We start from the raw sequence: 20,294 nt of genomic DNA, 5'->3' as shown, positions 1-20,294 counted from the left end.
TGTTGGGAGGAGGAGCGAAGAGAGCGTGCAGGAACATAGGGTTTGACAAGAGACTGGAGATAGGTGGGGGCAGCTTCAATCTTTATCTTATGCATGAAGCATAGTGTCTTGAACTTCACTCGTTTATCAAGGTTGAGCCAGTGGAGTTGTTTTATGCGTTCGGAAATTGGGTCATATTTCCGACATCCACACAGAAGCCGAGCAGCGGCATTCTGGACTAATTGGAGACGGCGCATAACCTCCCTGGTCGCCCCCAGATAGAGCACATTACTGTAGTCCAATCTGGAGGTCACCAGAGCCGTTACAACGGATCTCTGGGTGTCAGAAGGCAGGATCCAAAAGATTTTACGCAGCCACCTAAGAATAGTAAAACAGGTGGCTGCAACCTTATTTACCTGATCCTTCATCGATGGCTCCCTATCGATAATGACCCCAAGATTTCTCGCTCGTTCCGATGGAATGGGTAAATCTCCCATAGTTGATGGCCAGTGTCTCAAACTCCATAGGTCAGGCTTGTTACCAAAGACAAGCACCTCTGTCTTATCGCTGTTGAGCTTAAGAAAGTTACAGCTCATCCAGCGGGAGATGTCATTAAGACCAGATTGCAAAGAGGAAGGTGATGAAGGGTCAGCTTGAGATAGGGAAAACACAATTTGTGAATCATCAGCATACGTGAAAAGTTTAAGACCAGAGTGATAAGCGACATGTGCTAAAGGAACAACATATAAATTAAAAAGAAGAGGACTTAGAATAGAACCCTGGGGCACACCATGAGGAGAAGAATAAGTGTTGGAAGTGGAGGTGTTGGAAAAAATTTGAAAAGTCCGATCGGAAAGAAAAGACGAAAGCCAGTGTAAGGCTTTGTCACAGATACCAAAGGAGACAAGGCTACTGAGGAGGATACTGTGCAGGACAGTATCGAAGGCTGCACTGAGATCAAGCAATATCAGTGCAGCCGTCTCGCCTCGATCGAGTAGTTGGCGAATATTCTCAGTTACTCCTAAAAGAGTGGATTCAGTGGAGAAGCCTTGACGAAAGCCAGACTGGGAGGGATGAAGGAGATTATTGGTGACAACAAAACGAGATAAATGTAGGTGAATATGCCGTTCTAAAATTTTAGAAAAAGCCGGTAACAACGAGATTGGACGGAAGTTGGCAGCAACATTAGGGTCCGCATTGGGTTTCTTAAGAAGTGGGGTCACCATTGCATGCTTCCAGCTCTGAGGGACCGTGGCTGAATCAAGAGAAGCATTTAACAAAGTACAAATTGCCTCTAATTGGGGAAGCTCAAATTGACGTAAAACCGAAATGGGTAAGGGATCCATAGGTGAGCCAGACTTAATGTTGTTTAAAATTTCCTGGAGGGTAGCGGGTACAAGATTAGGCCAGGACGTTATTGAAACCTGAGGACAAGGAGTAACAAAGGGTGGAAGTACGCTAATGATGGATTTCTCCTGGGCTGCAATGTCTTTATAAATTTTATCAATTTTAGATGTAAAGTACTGTGCCAGTTCATCACATTTCGTGTTGGAGAGAGGAGGGGGTATAGCAACTGTCTGAGAACCCGCAAGGTCTTTTACCACCTTGAATAGGACGTTGGACTTATTTATGGCTCCTGTGATCAGGTTATTGACATAGGTGGCTCTGGTGAGAGCACAGGCCTTATGGTAAAGTTTTAGTTCAGCTTTATACGCAAGCCCAGCAGGGATAGAATAATCTTTTCTCCAAGTTCTCTCAAGTTTTTTACATTGAGATTTGTGAGCACGGAGGGTTTCATTGAACCATGGAGCAGGGGAATTGTGGACAATATTTTTCTTATTAGAGAGAGGGAGGCAAATATTTATAGCCTCAAAGAGCCAAGAATTTACCGAGTCGGCAAAAGCATTTATGTTGTCTAGACCAAGCGGGTATTTGGGCATAAGATCATACAGTGTTTTATTGAAGGCAGCTATGTCCAGATTTTTCCAAATTCTCTTTTTAAGGTTCATCACAGAAATAGGTGTCGTATGTGTTTTATTGTATGTTATAGTAAATTTCACAAGGTAATGGTCAGACCAGGAGACGGGCAGAGGAGGAAAACATGTTATCTGTGAAGAATTTGAGAAGACGGGGTCCAAGAGATGTCCACCCTTATGGGTAGGGCCCTTGTTGAATAAAATTAGATTCATAGCAGCAAGGTCAGAAATGCAATTGTCAGCGGAGTGATCATTAGGATTGTCTAAATGTAAATTTAAATCACCGATAACCAGAAAGTTACTGGAAGAAATAAGCACAGAAGATAAATAGTCCAAAAACTGGGTATACCAAGAATTTACCGTGCCCGGAGGGCAATATAGTAAAAGCCCTGTAAGAGTAAACTTGGGATTTAAAGTAAGCTTAAAAGACAAAGCATCACATCCGTTAAAGGTGATAGGGTCCGAGTGACACTGATATTTTTTATTAAAAATAATCGCCACACCGCCCCCCGTCCTTTTAGGACGGTCATTTCGAACAATGGCGTAGTCAGTGGGCAGCGCTTCGGCGATGTCAGGGCCGGAGCTCTCATGAAGCCAAGATTCAGTGATGAATAATACGTCAGGCGCTTCATCTTGAAGCAGGTCGAAAATGTTTCGCTTATGTTTTGGCAAAGAGCGACAATTATGACTAATAAATGAAAATCCAGAAGGAGTAGTCACTAATTGACGTTGACTATTGCACAATAAAGGAATATTTAGCAGAAATGGACATTCGGGGCAGTGCTGAGGAAAACAATCAAGCATATCAAGTGAATGCATTTCATGCGTATTAGGTCTTAAGTCAAGTAATTGTCTGCTAGAATACGAATAAGACACCTTGGAAAAAGAGCCAGGGGTTTTGGCCCCGGGGCCCGGTTGGGCGCGGACGGGCGCAGACGGGCACGCCTTTGGCGCGCCTTCGGCGCGCCCGCTGCGCCCGCCCGCTGCGCGGACGGGAAATGACACACATATATACGGGAGGAGGGTGGGAGGGTCTGAAAGCCTAGACCGCGATCCCTGCACCTCCCTAAGATGGCGGCTGACCCCCGGCTGGATCCGCGACAGCGAGAAATCAGCTGTGCGGTCTGTGGTGGGTAGCGGAAAGCAACGTGCAAATGTGCAAATTAAGCAAAGTTTAAAAATCGGAATTAAAATACATCAGTAGCACAGAGTAAAATTACACAAACAAATTTCCCGGCTTTTCGCCTCAGGAAAACACGCTAGGTATCAATCACCGAGCCGTGCAAAATGAGCAATTTAAATACCCCGGGAGGGCGGGAGGGTCTGAGAGCCTAGACCGCGATCCCTGCACCTCCCTAAGATGGCGGCTGACCCCCGGCTGGATCCGCGACAGCGAGAAATCAGCTGTGCGGTCTGTGGTGGGTAGCGGAAAGCAACGTGCAAATGTGCAAATTAAGCAAAGTTTAAAAATCGGAATTAAAATACATCAGTAGCACAGAGTAAAATTACACAAACAAATTTCCCGGCTTTTCGCCTCAGGAAAACACGCTAGGTATCAATCACCGAGCCGTGCAAAATGAGCAATTTAAATACCCCGGGAGGGCGGGAGGGTCTGAGAGCCTAGACCGCGATCCCTGCACCTCCCTAAGATGGCGGCTGACCCCCGGCTGGATCCGCGACAGCGAGAAATCAGCTGTGCGGTCTGTGGTGGGTAGCGGAAAGCAACGTGCAAATGTGCAAATTAAGCAAAGTTTAAAAATCGGAAATAAAATACATCAGTAGCACAGAGTAAAATTACACAAACAAATTTCCCGGCTTTTCGCCTCAGGAAAACACGCTAGGTATCAATCACCGAGCCGTGCAAAATGAGCAATTTAAATACCCCGGGAGGGCGGGAGGGTCTGAGAGCCTAGACCGCGATCCCTGCACCTCCCTAAGATGGCGGCTGACCCCCGGCTGGATCCGCGACAGCGAGAAATCAGCTGTGCGGTCTGTGGTGGGTAGCGGAAAGCAACGTGCAAATGTGCAAATTAAGCAAAGTTTAAAAATCGGAATTAAAATACATCAGTAGCACAGAGTAAAATTACACAAACAAATTTCCCGGCTTTTCGCCTCAGGAAAACACGCTAGGTATCAATCACCGAGCCGTGCAAAATGAGCAATTTAAATACCCCGGGAGGGCGGGAGGGTCTGAGAGCCTAGACCGCGATCCCTGCACCTCCCTAAGATGGCGGCTGACCCCCGGCTGGATCCGCGACAGCGAGAAATCAGCTGTGCGGTCTGTGGTGGGTAGCGGAAAGCAACGTGCAAATGTGCAAATTAAGCAAAGTTTAAAAATCGGAATTAAAATACATCAGTAGCACAGAGTAAAATTACACAAACAAATTTCCCGGCTTTTCGCCTCAGGAAAACACGCTAGGTATCAATCACCGAGCCGTGCAAAATGAGCAATTTAAATACCCCGGGAGGGCGGGAGGGTCTGAGAGCCTAGACCGCGATCCCTGCACCTCCCTAAGATGGCGGCTGACCCCCGGCTGGATCCGCGACAGCGAGAAATCAGCTGTGCGGTCTGTGGTGGGTAGCGGAAAGCAACGTGCAAATGTGCAAATTAAGCAAAGTTTAAAAATCGGAATTAAAATACATCAGTACCACAGAGTAAAATTACACAAACAAATTTCCCGGCTTTTCGCCTCAGGAAAACACGCTAGGTATCAATCACCGAGCCGTGCAAAATGAGCAATTTAAATACCCCGGGAGGGCGGGAGGGTCTGAGAGCCTAGACCGCGATCCCTGCACCTCCCTAAGATGGCGGCTGACCCCCGGCTGGATCCGCAACAGCGAGAAATCAGCTGTGCGGTCTGTGGTGGGTAGCGGAAAGCAACGTGCAAATGTGCAAATTAAGCAAAGTTTTAAAAATCGGAATTAAAATACATCAGTAGCACAGAGTAAAATTACACAAACAAATTTCCCGGCTTTTCGCCTCAGGAAAACACGCTAGGTATCAAATCAATAGGTATCAATTTTCTGTTAAACATTTTTATTCCTGTGAGTGGTTGTGTATGCCAGGCCCAGTGGACTGCTTTGCCCAAGGGCCTATAAAGCTGTTAAGAAGATGCCGCCATCTTACATGGAGGCCTTGCCTGCTCCTCTTTAACCCCTTCGCAGTGGGGGTAATTCCCCCAGCGGTGCGGGGGGAGGGGCCACGTGCGGCGGTGCTCATGACGAGTCCTGCTCGTCATGCTGCCCAGTGGAGCTGGGGTCATGACTAGCTGGACTCGTCATGACTCCGCCCACTCCAATAGAACGCCCGCACAGGTGTGGAATGTGCCGCGCGGGGGTGTGTCAGCTCCACTGTGCCTCATGACGAACTGGGCTCATCATAAGCATGGATAGGGTTAACATACTCCACCTCCCTGGCATGAAATGTGTCCATTCGGGCGTACTGGGGGGTAAAATGCATCCTCCAGTGCCGCCGCCTCAAACCGGCGCTTTCCACCCATTGATCTACAGCCCCCGCGCTTCACCCACGTGGTCTCCTAAGAGTATTCCCGCCTCTAATCGAATCAAACAGGCCGTGCATCAGTGTCGCGGGCAGTAATCATGACAAATGACCACGGGCGGCGTTTTTATAAGAGCGAAACGAAATGCGGATGTGGAGGCAGCGGTGGACGCTTGGACGAGTGGCTAAGAGCCCTCTGAAGATGAGCGACAGGAAAGCATCAGCCGGGGAACCGGAAACAGCCCTGGCTGAAATGTTCAAACCAGCCCCACTCCCATCGTCTCCTTGCACAATCTCCCTCTTTTCATTCATTCATTCTCTCTCTCTTTCTATGACTGCTTTCTCACTATCTCCCCCTCTCACTAACTTTCCTTCTCTTTCTGCTGAAGCTCCCCTGTGCCTGCTGCAGTTAACCAGAAGTCTTGGCTTTCAAACCCAGCCTTCAAGGGTTCCAGCCCACTGAGGAACTCCTGGTGGAATAAAACTGAAATAAACAAAACAGTGATGGATGGAACGCTTGAATGAATCTCAGCCACTGGTAATTACTCTTGGGCACATTCCAAGTCCATCAGTTTGTGCCCACAATGCCACCTCAGATTAGACCCAGCCATATGCAAATCAGCTTTGATCCTGCTCCAATACGAACAGCCCAGCCCAAACCGCTAAGCCAGGTCCTCTTTAAATCAGTACACAAGCATTTAAGACCAGTTTTGCCCTAGTTGGGGCTCATCAATGGGGTGCAGCTGGGGTCCAGTGGCGAAGTGAGCACAGAACCCATGTCTGGGCATACCGGTCACTCCTAGGGCGTTGCACTGAAGTAAACAAAAAAAAAATGATGGGTTGGATGCTGAACTAATCTCAGCCATTGGTAACTACTCAGGGCTGCATCCCTTTCCATCGTTTTAATTGCCCATAATGCCACCTCAGATTAGACTCAGCCAAATACGAATCAACATTCTTCCTGCTCCACTAGGAACAGTCCATCCCAAACTGACAAGCCAGTTCTTCTCTGAAGCAGGACACCAGCACCGGATTTGTCCTATTTGGGGGTTCTTCTGTCGGGTGCATTTGGTTCCTGTGGCAAACTGGGCATAACATAACATAACTTGTGTATTTGTAAAGCGCTCGTTCACCCGTGCATCTTGGCGCTGAATTACAGATGTTTATTGTTACCCACCTCAATGGTACTCATTTTATCGACCTCAGATGGATGAAAGGCTGAGTGAACCAGCTGGGATTTGAACCTGTGACCATGAGGTTGAACCCAGGCCCCTGCAGTGGATGCATTAGTCCACTGAGCCACCAGGCCCAGCTCTAGGACCCACATTCCAATGTGATCCAATTACACCTGTTAATTCCTCTTTTTGTACCTGCAGTTTCCCCCAGATCTGTTTCTGAGCAACATTGAACTTTGGGCCCCTTTAATGACAAGGGTCATTAACACTGCTATCACCTGCGGTCTGCCTCCGTCCTGGTCTAAAGCGGTAATCGTGCCGATTTTTAAGAAAGGCAATAGGGACGACCCCAAGTGCTACCGCCCGATCTCCCTGATTGATGTGTCAGCAAAACTTTTGGGAAGGGCAATTCTTAACAGACTGTCCGAGTGGACCGATGAAAATAACATCTTCTCGGACACTCAATACGGTTTTAGGACAGGGAGGTCCACTAGTGACCAATGCCTGAACCTTTACATGCTGACTGCCAAATATACCATGGCTAGTGATGAATCCATTTATATGGGTTTCATGGATTTGGCAGCGGCATTCGATCACGTCAATAGGGAGAAATTGTGGGGCATGATGTTTAGTATGGGGATTGAGAGCGGCCTGATCAACATTTTGAGGGAATTGCATAGTGACACTACGGCTAAGGTCCGTTACAATAGGGAGGGGGATTGACTAACTCTTTCCCCTGTATGAGCGGAGTTCGGCAAGGTTGTATCCTTGCCCCTTTTTTGTTTTCCCTGTATATTAATAATTTGGAGCAGTTTTTGTTAGGTTTAAAGGCTGATTGCCCAAGGGTCGGGTCGCGTCATATTCCTGTTCGGCTTTACGCAGATGACGCGGTGCTGATTGCACGCACACCCAGGAGCTTACAAATCTTGATCGATGGATTCGTTAAGTTCATGGGTGCCCTGGACCTTTTTGTTAATTTGGGTAAATCCTATGTGCTCCCGGCGGGGAAAAAATCTACCTCCAAATTTACTTACACAATAGGTAGTCACATTGTAGAAGAGGTCAAAACGTTTCCCTATCTTGGTGTAACATTTGATGGCGCCTTACAGTTTGATTCCTTGGTGGAGGAGCGTTGTGGTAAAATGATTGCATCTAACGGGGCAATAGCTAGCTATGGCAGGAGGCTAGGAAGATGGTCCCCGGAACAGGTGATGAACTTGTACAGCTCTGTATCATGCTCCAAAGTTATTTATAGGGCAGAAGTATGGGGCTTCGTTAATACCACAAGAATCCAACAGGAAGAAAACAAATATTTGAAATCAATCCTGAGGGTACCCCAAAGCACCGCTGGATTGATTGCCCACAGGGAGTTAGGGAGGCCATATATAGAAGACCTGGTACAATTGAGGCCCATAGTAGCCTGGTTAAAAATTTGGGTCAATCCTGATGCGTCACTTAGTAGAGAAATCTTATCGGATTGTTTGGAGAGGGACAAATGTATGCGCATCCCCTGGCTCCATTATGTGAAGAAGACCTTAGAGGAACTAGGTTTTGGGAACCTCTTTACTAACCCTGCAACAATTGTAGCACAGAATAAGTTGCAAGTAGGGAAAATTTTTCTAGAGCGGAAAAACCTATGCAGAGCTGAGGCGGAAGGGTGTAAAAAGACAGTGAGGGCCCATAACCTAGTGAAGAGCGCGGAGGGTATGGAACCATACTTGTACCTCATGTATAACGCACAGGACAGGTTCTTGATGTGCCGTTTCAGGCTGAACCTACTCCCATTTATGTTGGCATCACCAGTAGGATTTGCTACATCAATTGAACAGAAGGGGCCCTGCGGCTGCGACAACAGGTCTCCGCAGGACTCCCTTCACTTTGTTTTACTTTGCCCCTTTTATACAATGCCCAGACGCAGATTCCTTGTAAACCTCTTAAAAAAAACAAAATTGGTCCATGCCAGGGAGGCACTAGTATTTTTACAGAAAGCTTCGGACCCCTTAACATTATGTAGTATTATGAATTTCATTAAGGTAGCGGTCCGTTTAAGGCATACCAGGGGAGAAGAATGAATTGTCTCAAATTTTAGGCCTTTTAAGTGTCATACATTGTTTCACTGTTTGTATTTTATGCTTTGTTTATACTCTGTACAAAGGATCTTGGAAACGTTTAATGACTTTTTACTATGTATATATGTGTGTGCTTTTATGGTGATTTTTAATCACCGAATAAAGATTCTTTGAATTGAATTGAACCTGTGACCATGAGGTTGAACCCAGGCCCCTGCAGTGGATGCATTAGTCCACTGAGCCACCAGGCCCGGCTCTAGGACCCACATTCCAATGTGATCCAATTACACCTGTTAATTCCTCTTTTTGTACCTGCAGTTTCACTCATATTCTGGGAGAAATAAACAGATCTACTGTGTTTTGTTGATCTCATCATTCACATGGGGTTGGTAACTGCTCTCAGCATCCCCATCGGAAAAGAAAAGTCCACTCATAATGAGATCCTAAGTGGGGCCAGAGGAAATGCACTTTTATTGATGTATAGGGAGGGCTCCAACAGGCAAAATCGTATTGTTCCTGGAACACCAAACATCTTTGCTTCTTTTTTTATCTTTGTATAGCGCCCAGAAGCTTTCCTAAGCTACATCCAATTTATAAAATGTGCTTATAGATGTGTACTGATCAATGGTGCACAAAACACAACAACTCTGATTACTGAACATATGAACAAGAAGGCAGCTGGTCAAATTATTCCAGAGGTGGAAAAGAGTGTCACAAGACACAGCAGGCTGCATGGCAGAGGCCTGTGCGTGGAGCCACCACACAGACATGACTGCATGGGCTGGGGTGAATATATAGTGTTGCAGCAGTTTTTTGAATCAGACCCTGATAATACAGGGCCTAATCAAGGCACACCCAGGCCTGGAGGTAGACACTAGTACTTTCAGGAAATGCTTTGTCAATCATGTCGGGACATTCAGGTGTAAATCACATTAATAGTAGGAGTAAAATACAGCTGCTCACAGAAAGAGCTTTGTTGATCAAGCCCATGAGGAAGCATTTACTACTACTGGATATTACTGAGTTAGACACACCTGTGCTTGCCGGAGTAAAACCCTTTTACACACAAGAAATGCTTGTGAATCAAGTTAGAATATTCGGATGTAATTCGCATTCAAGGCAGGAGTAAAACACAGCTGCCCACAGAAAGCTGTTTATTTGTCTGGCCCTTGAGGAAGTATGTACTACTTCAGGATATTAATGAGTAAGTCACACCTATGGCTCTATGTAGAAGAAATGGTTTGTGAATCAAGCTGGGATATTCGGGTGGAATTCAGATTTAAGGCAGGAGTAAAACGCAGCTGCTCACAGAAAGAGGTTTGTTTACCAGGCCCGTGAGTAAGCATGCACTACTTTTGCATATGAATGAGTAAGGGCCACCCATGCCTTGAATAAGGCACATCTATGCCGAAGAACTGGTTTCGGAATCAAACTGTGACAGTAAGGTGTAATTCACATTTTTAGGAGGAGTAAAATTCAGCTGCTCACAGAAGGAGCGTTGTTGATCTGGCCCCATGGAACTCATAGTACGCAGGGCCGGACTGGGAACCGAAACCGGCCCTGGCAAAGTGCTCGCCCCCCCCCCCCCAGGGGTTTGGGGGGTGCGACCGCGCTCTTTGCTAGGGCCGGTTTTCGGCCGATTTTGTTACAGTGCCGTTTTTGCAGCTATGCTGCAAAAAACGACCCTGTAACAAAACCGGCCCCCTGGGGCCCAAAACCGGCCCCCACCCTCGCAGCCGACCGGGGCATTGCCCGGTGCCTGCAACGGCCAGTCCGGGCCTGATAGTACGGCCCGTGGGCCGCCAGCGGCCTGGCAGGCCTTCCTTGGCGGCCAGCGGACCTGGCAGGTATTGTCCCCGTGGAGGAGGGGGGGAGGGGGAGGAGATATATAGAGAGAGAGAGAGAGAGAGAGAGAGAGAGAGAGAGAGACTGACTGACTGACTTAGAGAAGACCGACTGACTGAGAGAGATGACTGCCGGAGAGAGAGAGAGAGAGAGAGAGAGAGAGAGAGTGATTGACAGAGAGAGACTGACTGACTGAGAAAGAGAGAGAATGACGGAGAGAGAGACTGACAGAGACTGTCAGAGACCGAGTGAGACTGACAGAGAGCGAGAGACTGACTGACTGAGAGAGAGAGAGACTGACTGACTGACAGAGAGACTGACTGACTAAGAGGGAGAGAGACTGACTGAGAGAGAGGGACTAACTGACTGAGAGGGAGAAAGAGAGAGACTGACTGAGAGAGAGACTGGCTGACAGAGAGAGACTGATTGAGAGAGACTGACTGACTGAGAGGGAGAGAGAGCGAGACTGGCTTACTGACTGAGAGAGAGACTGACAGAGAGAGAGACTGACAGAGAGAGACTGACTGAGAGAGAGAGACTGATTGAGAGAGACTGACTGACTGAGAGGGAGAGAGAGCAAGACTGGCTTACTGATTGAGAGAGAGACTGACAGAGAGAGAGAGATAGAGAAAGAGAGACTGACTGAGAGAGAGACTGACAGAGAGAGAGAGACTGAGAGAGAGAGAGAGAGAGAGAGAAAGAGAGGCGTTAGTACTTTGTGAAGTCAGTACTTTGTGCCAGAGAGAGGAAACAACAAAAGATTACTGTAGGGGAGAAGCGAGGGAAAGAGCATGAGCTTGAAAAGGGCAGAGCTAAATATAGAGAGAAATATAGGAGAAAGAGCAGGACATGCACTTCCCTGGAGTGGTAAACACATATATCAGCATTTCAAGGGTAGTAAACAGAGGAGCTGCTCACAGAAATAGTCTTGGCAGCTTTGCGAGATTCAAACGGGGCAGTTTTACCCCAACAACAAAACTATGCCTTGAAGCCCCTACTGCATTTGGATATTTTGGATAAAAAGTTCTAAACGCAGGTGTCCATCCGTGAGAAAGACTAGGGTAGGCATCACTGTTGAAAAGAAAACCAGAGCCCTGCCAAGCCTTAAATATTATGGCCCCGATTCACAAAAGTAATCCGAGACAAAAATCCTAACTTTACAACTTTCGGTATTCACAAAGGGCATTTAGGAGTGGTAAAGTTAGGATTTAGTCTCAGTCAACTAAAGTTTTAGTCTTAAATTTAACTTAAGTAAAATTTAAGATTAACTGAGACAAAATCCTAACTTTACTACACCTAAATACCCTTTGTGAATACCGTAAGTCGTAAAGTTAGGATTTTGTCTCGGTTAAACTTAAGTTTTGGTCTTAAGTTTAACTTCGGACCAAAACTTAAGTTTATCTGAGACAAAATACTCATTTTACTACTCCTAAATGCCCTTTGTGAATACCAAAAGTTGTAACGTTAGCATTTTGTCTCCGATTACTTTTGTGAATCAGGCCCTATGTGTCTTTCTAAAGTGGTATGTTCCTATGCGAGGGATGGGGAAGTTAGAGTGCAATAAAAGTTAGGGAGCTAAGCCCATCTTCGAAGGAGGTCAGTGGAGTCCGTACCATCTGGTTAAACATCTCAGCTTCAGCCACCACCCTGGTCCCAGAACATCCAACCAGGTTATTGTGTCAAGCAAGGATTTAGGGAATCTCGGCAGATCAACGCTACCACCATCCAGCCATGTTTGATCGAAGAGTAGGGGATTCATTCGACTGTATCAATTTATCTTCTACAACAGATAAGTTGGTGCTGGGCAGATTTGGAGGTCTCCTTAGAGATACAACTTGTTGAAGAATGCGTGTCATAGTCCCATCACCCGCGAGCTCATGAAGTCCGAGCTCGACAGAACGAGTAAAGATGAACCCGAGTTTGACACCAAACCTACGATGTTGCTTGACGGTAGACCTGAGTAAGGGCAGTCCCGTGGTAGAACATGACCACAAGGGACCTAGACACACTCCCTGCAGTTCGATGTAGACAGGAAACAAAAAAAGTGAATGGTGGAACCTTGGCGACATCTAAGTGAACCGACACTACGAAAGTGCTGGATTCGTTTACCTACATCACTTGTGATTGGTTAGCTAGAACCATCTCAGTGTCACACCCCCTAGCCCCATGCAAGTCTCTAAGATGTTACTGAGGGTCACATGTTTTGTTTTGTCAAACACTATATAAAGGTGCAGTAGTAGCAGGACTCAGATTACTTCCGTCCAATAGGTGGTAGACATAGTCAATGATATGGAGGGTGGTTGTATCTGTGCTACAGCCTTCATCCCAAAAGCCAGAATCATTTACACCCAATTAATCATTCTGTTTGATGCAGGACAGACATGAAAAGTGCAACTTTCAAATACCTTAAATAGACAGTGGCTTGATATGGGTCAAAAGTATGCCATTTCCTCAGTTTCCAAGTGAATCTTTAATAAATGTTCACAAGATCCTCTTCTCCTTAAGAGTGTGAGGTAAACTAACCAGAGCCTGGGAAAGGTTATAAGCATCCAACAAGGTGGCACCTCCTGTATATTGTATTCTGGCAAAAGTTGTCAAGGCAGTTTTCTCTAGAAGAGTGAGAATATTTCATGAAGGAAGTTTTTTCCCTCCCTAATGGTAAGGCCAACGGAGACGATGGTCTGCCGATTGAATTTTTAAAAAAATTCAGAGGAACATTACGCAAAGAACTTTTAATATTAGTAAATGATTTACTCCAAGGAGGATCCCCCCCAGACTCTTTCCATTCAGCTGTGGTGGTTAGTATTCTAAAAAAAGGAAAGGACAGGGAGACTATAAATTCATACCGACCTATAAGTTTACTAAACACAGACTATAACATTTTTACAAAGCTTTTAGCAAACCGATTGAATAAAATAGTGGGTAGTCTGGTAGCTAATGATCAGTGCAATTTTATTGCAGGCAGGCACCTTCATACAAATACAAGGTTCGTATTGGAGGCACTAAATTTTTTAAAAACTAATAAAGTGAAGGCCCAAATCTGGTTTTTAGATGCGGAGAAAGCCTTCGATCTAGTGTCCTGGGACTGCCTTTTTGCCATTTTGCACAGTTTTAGTTTCCCGAATGTTTTGATCTCTCTTTTAAAACAACTATATTCAAGCTCAAGGGCACAGATTATCATCAACCATTCTAATGTTGGGACATATCAGGTCACTAGAGGTACTCGACAGGGTTGTCCCCTGTCGCCAATATTATTTGCACTATTTATTGAACCTCTAGCGATTGCGATTAGGAATACACAAATTAATACAGTCCCGGTAGCTGGCATGACTAATATAAAATTGTATGCTGATGATATTGCCCTTTTTTTTAGATGCTAACCCCCTAAGTCAAGCGAAAATCTTAAAAATATTCTCTGACTTTCAAAAATTAGGGGGTTATAAAATTAATGTTAACAAGACGGAAATTATTTTATTTAACTGCACTGTAGACACCGTAATACCAGAATTTAGGCAAATTTACAACTCAACGCCGAAGAGATATCTGGGAATATTTATATCGGACAATTTAGATGACTTATTCTCACTTAAATATTCACCGCTGCTAAAAAAGTTTGAGTCTCTTTTAGAACGTTGGAACTTATTACCCCTATCTATAATGGGCCGAGCAGCATTGATACGAATGTCGATTTTACCACTTTTTAACATTCTATTCAATGCAGCACCTTGTGTTATACAGATCTCCTTCTTTAAAAAAATCGATGCCCTGATTTCCTCATTTCTTTGGGCCAAAAAGACCCCTAGGCTCGCACTCAGCACTTTATACCTTCCATCTGCACAAGGAGGGTTATCCCTTCCAAATATCAGAGATTATTACTCTGCGTCTTTCGCTCACCACAGTTTTAGGTTTTTCTTTTTAAACACCAATGAGCAGACAATTTTTTTATGAAGATATGCTCTCAGAGGTAAAAATAATCGATCCAATTAGAGCCACTAAAGATCCTAAGAAAATTCGTTACAAGTCCCTACAGTGGATTTTTAGACAGAAAATCCAGTTTTTAAAATATCACTCTATCCCTAGAATAAGTAACACAACGGACTTGAACAACGTCAATCTATGGGAAGAGGGATGTATGGATAGTAAAATAATAAACCTCTGGAAAAACAATGGCTTTGAGAAAATTGAGGACTTCCTGGTCAGTAACAGGTGGAAACCATGGGATCAAATAGCCAGTCAGGTGAATCATTCTCATTTCATCTTGAAATGGTCTTTTCTCATGCTGAATCCAATACTCAGGGAGCTAAATATAGGAAATCTTTATTCCAAGGAAACTATCTCCACAGCGTTGAATAATAAAACTCTAAAAAAGATGAGTATGTGGATTAAAATACTAAAAGAGGACAAGAAGCAGGCATCCTCTAGAAAGATTATCGAGAGGTGGAAAAAGAGGGAGGATACTGAAATCAATCAACAAGTATGGGATAAAAAAAAAATTCAACAAAACAATCTTCCGCGGCGCTAATTTCAAACGCATGCAATTTTTTAACAAATGGCTGATTTACAGAACTCCCTCTGATCTCCACAATATCTTCCCCCTAGTTGCCGATAAATGTTTTCGCTGTGAAGACAAAGGGAATTGGAAACATATTGTCTGGGAATGTCCTAAAATACAGCCATTCTGGAAGGAAATTGAAAAATACCTCTCCCTTGTGCTTGAAGCTTCTATAATATTCGACGATTTAATCCCTGTTCTAGGCTGTTCAGCGATCAACACTCAATACGATGAATTTCTTTTCATTGCTTCTTTAATAGCTAAATCGCTAGTGCTGCAGTCCTGGAAAACCAACCAAGTACCGACCTTTCAGGCATGGAAGGCTAAATTATTACGAATCCAGGGCAGGGAAAGAAAATATGCGCTTAGATCAGGGGCGCTTAAAAAATATGAAAAGTTTTGGAGTGTGTTTGAATTATAAAATATATCTTTATAATCACCAGTCTGCTTATATGCACTTTCATGCACTTCTGCACTTTACAATTATTCTTCGCACTTTATAATCATGCTGTGCTTACTTGAATGCCGACTACTTATTTATATGCCATGTACTGTACTAAAGCTTTTACAAATGTATTCTCTAATATTGATCTTGTTTTTATGAACTCTCAATAAAAATATTTAAAAAAAAAAAAAGAAAAAAATGAAGGAAGTTTTTGGCACCCTCCAACTTAAAAGACAAAATGTTTTTAAAACATTAAGCTTGTTGAAAAAGTATATGACAAATTAGTTCAATTTTAATTAATTATATGACTAATTTCCACAGGAGGGTTTTTTTCTCTTTGTATATAATTCTGATTATCCAGGCTAGTTGTTAGAAAACTAGGTTATTTGCATGCTTAATATTAAATTATGTTATTGAAAATATATCCCTGTTTCTTGTTTCTCTTTAATTTTTTTTGAAAGAGTTTGTCATACATTCATATTTTACCAATATATTTAAAGTGTTTAGAAATACAATATTGTTTATGCAAATAAATAGCTCATCAAAAAATTCTTGAACAGAGGTAGACCAGGTTTGTGTAGTTTGGTGTTGAATCGTAGTCAAAGACAGTGTTTTAGACTGACAAGTGATGATTTTGGAAGAAGGATAAGTCGCAAGATCTTAAAATATTTGGGCACTCTTGATGTAAGGTGGTATTTTGGGGGACAATGAAAGAGATGCCCCCATGAAAGAGCTCCTGAGCTCTCTTGGCCACAGAATGTATTTGTGACTGTATGTAGGCTGACTTGCAGTAAATTGCAACTTTTCATAAGGTTTTCATCTACTTCAATTTGTGAGGAGCTGTGCAGGTTTCAATGTGTACATTTGCTCTAAATGTGTGGCTTGTGAGGGTGTTCATGAGATTAAGGAGATATTTACAACCCATCTTTAAGATTTTTTTCCTCTTTGTGTACATATGTCTTAGGGCTCCCGGTTTTATGGTATTTATTTTTTAGCCATTTCCGTCTGTATTTATACACATTTAGTTTTTGCTAATTTTATCTGTATTTATCCATATTTACTTTGGATTTTTGTGGAATAAGTAAGGTGAAATTAGTAAATGTCCACATTTATTTAACTGATAAATATGCACTCCTGCTTGAATGTCTGCCTGGTTTCAGTGCTGTGAACACCGACAGAAGATTAATCAGTGCCCTTATATGAAAATATGCAAATTTCAGTATCAACCTTGTGCATGTCTATGCTGTTAAATCCTCTATACTAAAACCCCTTTCTTTTTTAACCCTCTTATCTATCCATCCACACATCTATTGGCCTGACAGTCACGGCAGTTGGCATTTAGAATTACTAAAAAAGCAACCCAATTTCCGTTTTTATACACATTTAAAAATTAATACAGACAAGAAAATGAATGTTTTGTGTCTGTATTTATATGTAGAAATCAGTAAAAACGGAAAACAGGGCACCTTACATATGTGCTTATACTTTTCTACTCTCCTTTGTAAGTGTATAGCTAAGGACTCATGTGAAATTGATTGGGAGGTCTTTAATTTATGCTTTGTTCATTGAAATCTATTTGATTCGCAGGTGAAACTGTGGGTACGGGCGTCCAAGTCCTTCCCCGATCCTACTGGTATGAATTTCTCTATGGATCCGCCATTCTGCTACTCTGCCTGGTCATCTGTTTGGTCGGAGCGAGCATCTACGCCAAAGCCAACTTCATCATCTTCCTCATCGTCATCATTGTGCTGTCCACCGTCTTTATCAGTTTCTTTGCTGTGAGCCCGAAAAACATCCCTCTCCATGTCACAACGGGCAACATCACCCGGCTGGTCAACGGCAGCTTCACCGGGTTTAAACTCTCCACGCTGATGGAGAATCTTTATCGTGAGTATACTCATTTATTATCAAAATTACATAATCAACCATTAGATAGGACACTGTAGTCCTTTCACCCTAACTTTGGAAAGTGGAAATTGAGAAGTCCACATATGTGTATCGATAACTTGAACAACGCACAAAGCCAATCATGGACAAGTATTTATCCTTGATTTAGGTCCAATACGAGGAATTGACTGCGCTACTACACTTCACCCTCAAACAGCCCAGAAGACAGACTCTTCCATTCCAATGCGTTTTCCTAACCAACAAACTACTTAGGATAAAAGTGGTTAGAATTGTTCCGGGTCTCTCCAGCTAGGCCATGTTGTCAACTGCTACCGCCTCTATACCGTTTGCTTGGGTTGATTGATGCCTCTATAGCATTTTTGCAGTTGGGTGACTGGATCCCCATGCATGTCCACAGGATGTTTAGAAACATCCTATACTCACCGGTATTTAATGGCTATCCATCGGCCCTGTGGCGGCAAGTAATAGATCACCAATATCTAACATTCAAACAACATGGTGACATCCATGCAAATATTGAATAAGACATGTACAGTTGAAACCGCAAATACATACATTTTATTCTGGAATAAAACTAATGGAAAATTGACTTTACAGCTATGCCCTCTGTACAAGCTGTGCTAAATAGTCAATATTTTGAGCTTTCACTAAAAGACCCAAATAGTTTCCTCCCTATTATAACACAGGGTAGTTATTCCTGAGATCAGGTTTGAATGATATTTTGTCTCCCACATTCTTCTCAAGGTCTATGTTTAGGTTAGTATGTTGACATCAGGTGAAGGCTGGTGGGAGTATGCAAGTCTGCTGTGTTTCTTGTGAGGGTCCTCCGTTGGAAAATCCCTGAGTGAGTGGTGGGTCTGCTGCTTTTGTTTTGGGTTGCTGTGATGCATAGGTGTGGTATGCAGGAGGGAAAAGTGGATGATGTCGTTGTTGATCCAGTTCAGGAGTTTACCCGTCTTGCCTTTGCTTGAGTGTGATCTTCTCATGATGAGGTCTATAGTGCTGGCTTTGGAATGAGTGGGTTTGATAATGTGTTCTTTGATGCACAGAGTCTTGAGGAGTGGCATTCTTTCATTGTTTTCAGGTTAAAGTCACTGAGGAGGTTGAAGTCTCCAAAATTACAAAATTACAAAGTTACAGAATTTTGAAAACAGGAAAAATAGAATTAATACAGAACATATTATAGGTTGCATATAAAGCATTCCATAAAGGCAAGGAATAAGGTATTAAATGACATTCAGAATTCTTTAAAGATGTCAGGAAATATAAGTCAAGAGTGAATTATGCAAGGCTAATCAATAATTAATATTAAGAAGGGCTGGGAGTACTTAATGGTGGGCCTATTATGTTTTGATTCAGGAGGTCTGTGTGGTTAGGATGCTGTGATTGAGTCAGAGTGGAAACTGGTGCGTAAAGAGCGCCAAAGGCTTAGATGTTACTGGTCGATGAGAGTGCAAGTCCAAACTGACTTGTGGGTGGTGGCAAGTTCTCCTTCTTTCTCCTGTGTTTGTGGTCTGTGTTTTAATGTAATGGCCTGCAGGGTTGGGGATGTCAAGGATGTGTGCGGAGGAGGGATTGAATGACGTGTTTGTGATGATGAGATCTTCTATTTTGAGTGATGAGATCAGCTGTGTTTAGAGCCCGGATAGCTGCAAAGTGGGTATGGATAAACATGAACTGGAGGCCATGAGCTGAAAAGTGGAGTGTGGATGTGGTGTTTGGTGTTTTCTGTATGGCACTGATTTGTGTATATTTGAGTGTTCTGGGTGTGGGTAATTGGGAGTGTTCTAGCTTGTGAAAGGCATGTGGTGTTTGTGCCTTAGCTGTGAAGCCGGGGTTCTTGGAAGAGTGCAGGCTTTCAATTACCACAGCCATAAGAATTCTATGGCCTTAGTTACAGTTTAGCAGATGCGGTACTGCGTAATAAACATGATAGGATTTCCCATCCACCTTATTACAAGTGCATTATATACTGTCGCAGCTTGTGGAGGCTATATCCACCATGTTTGTAATGGAGTATCAGTCTCCAGAACTCTAGATCAGGCTTTTAGTCATGACATTGGTTAAGACATGGCAGTGACAATCGACGCTCAAAGAAGTTGCATAAAAGAGTGAACACACGAAGCACTCCAGCCTGCAAAACCATGCTTTGGGAACTGAGTAGGAGCACAAACAGGGACATGCTGTATTAAGGTACCTGTCTGCAAGAAATGAACTACAGGGTTGATAAAAAAGTAATGCAAACAGTGTGAAGGTCATGAGCAATTTAACAATATATAACACAGTATAGTGCCTTTGTTCTCTTTTCCCAATATGTGTGGATCAGTCAAAAATTGGTGCACTAACTAGATAATTGGATAGGAGCCTGACCATAGAGTCTTGACCATAGAGATTAGCTAATACCAACTCAAACCATCTTTTCATGGTCCCTCCTCAACAGTCCAGTCATTTCTTAGGTGAGGTTAGTCCACTTCTTTGGAAAGGCATCCCATTGCCACCTTTCCCCCCCACATCCTAAGCTGTTTAATCGGGTTTATAAGTTCAGTTTATAACCTGATGCTTTACAGGAGTTGCTCTTTTACATGATATGTCCATCTTCTCAGGCAAAGCCAATGCTTTGGCCAGGCTGTGCATTGGATGCACTGATCATGTATGAAAAGGTGTCGAGGTCCAGCTTTCCTTATCGTGTGATAGCTGAGGTCCCTGGTGGGTCTGGATCTGCTGACCAGGGTCCTATTATATAGGGTGCACCTTCCCGGTTTGCACCCCGCACACCTTAAAACAGGTGCGCCATGGGCAAACAGGGAAAGTGCACCCTATTGCATGGAATGCGCTGCCCCCAGGGC

General features: G+C 43.8%; 1 protein-coding gene across 1 annotated transcript in view; it reads left to right on the top strand.

The window, feature by feature from the left end:
* LOC144790700 (solute carrier family 12 member 9-like) overlaps positions 1 to 20,294 on the top strand; it is a 525,473-nt gene that overhangs the window by 159,692 nt on the left and 345,487 nt on the right. Inside the window, exon 4 of the mRNA XM_078665423.1 lies at positions 17,128 to 17,427. Within this exon, the coding sequence (XP_078521549.1) occupies positions 17,128 to 17,427 (300 nt within the window). The remainder of the gene's footprint in view (positions 1 to 17,127; positions 17,428 to 20,294) is intronic.

This window comes from Lissotriton helveticus, chromosome 11, assembly GCF_964261635.1.
Source record: "Lissotriton helveticus chromosome 11, aLisHel1.1, whole genome shotgun sequence".
NCBI lineage: Eukaryota > Metazoa > Chordata > Amphibia > Caudata > Salamandridae > Lissotriton > Lissotriton helveticus.
Note: the sequence above shows the minus strand (reverse complement) of the source record. Positions and strands in the feature narration are given on the sequence as shown.